The 467-nt window shown below is 47.3% G+C and overlaps 1 protein-coding gene across 1 annotated transcript in view; it reads right to left on the bottom strand.

Moving 5' to 3' along the window:
* CSUI_007293 (uncharacterized protein) overlaps window positions 1-344 on the bottom strand; it is a gene marked incomplete at its 5' end in the record, with an annotated part of 3,951 nt that extends 3,607 nt beyond the window's left edge. The window contains one exon of the mRNA XM_068067441.1: window positions 115-344. Within this exon, the coding sequence (XP_067920581.1) occupies window positions 115-342 (228 nt within the window). The remainder of the gene's footprint in view (window positions 1-114) is intronic.
* Between the last annotated feature and the right edge of the window lie 123 nt (window positions 345-467).

Genomic DNA, 467 nt, shown 5'->3' with positions numbered 1-467 from the left:
ACTAAGCAGAGAATCGAAAAGAGGACCACCTCCTCTTCCTCCTTCTTCTTTTTTCTCTTGTCCCGTGTCTTCGTTTTCTTTCTATAGAAAGCCGAAAAGGGGTAGATAGCTGACCTTCGTGACACTTGGAGTTTTGAGGAGACATTTGAGAGGAATGAAGCTAAGAAGGTGGCTGCATGCGTGACAGAACACTGGCACAAGCAAAGGATCTTCTCCACTTGCTCCGCGATAGAAAGAGGGATAAGGCGAATGAGCGAGAGGTCGGATTCCCCCTCTGCTTAAAGATCCCTGCGCCGATTTACATACAAGAAGACTGTCTGCTAGAATGCCTGGAAGAAGCGGATNNAAGAAGAAGAAGACGCAAGAGAGGTGCCAGGAGGTGCATAGGACAGCAGATGACGAACTGCTTCATGTGTATAGAGACCTCTCTCCACGAAAATACAACAGCACCGTAAAATCTTCTCAAG

This window comes from Cystoisospora suis, assembly GCF_002600585.1.
Source record: "Cystoisospora suis strain Wien I chromosome Unknown contig_3829, whole genome shotgun sequence".
Classification (NCBI taxonomy): Eukaryota; Apicomplexa; class Conoidasida; order Eucoccidiorida; family Sarcocystidae; genus Cystoisospora; species Cystoisospora suis.
This window is presented reverse-complemented; position numbering and strand designations above follow the sequence as displayed.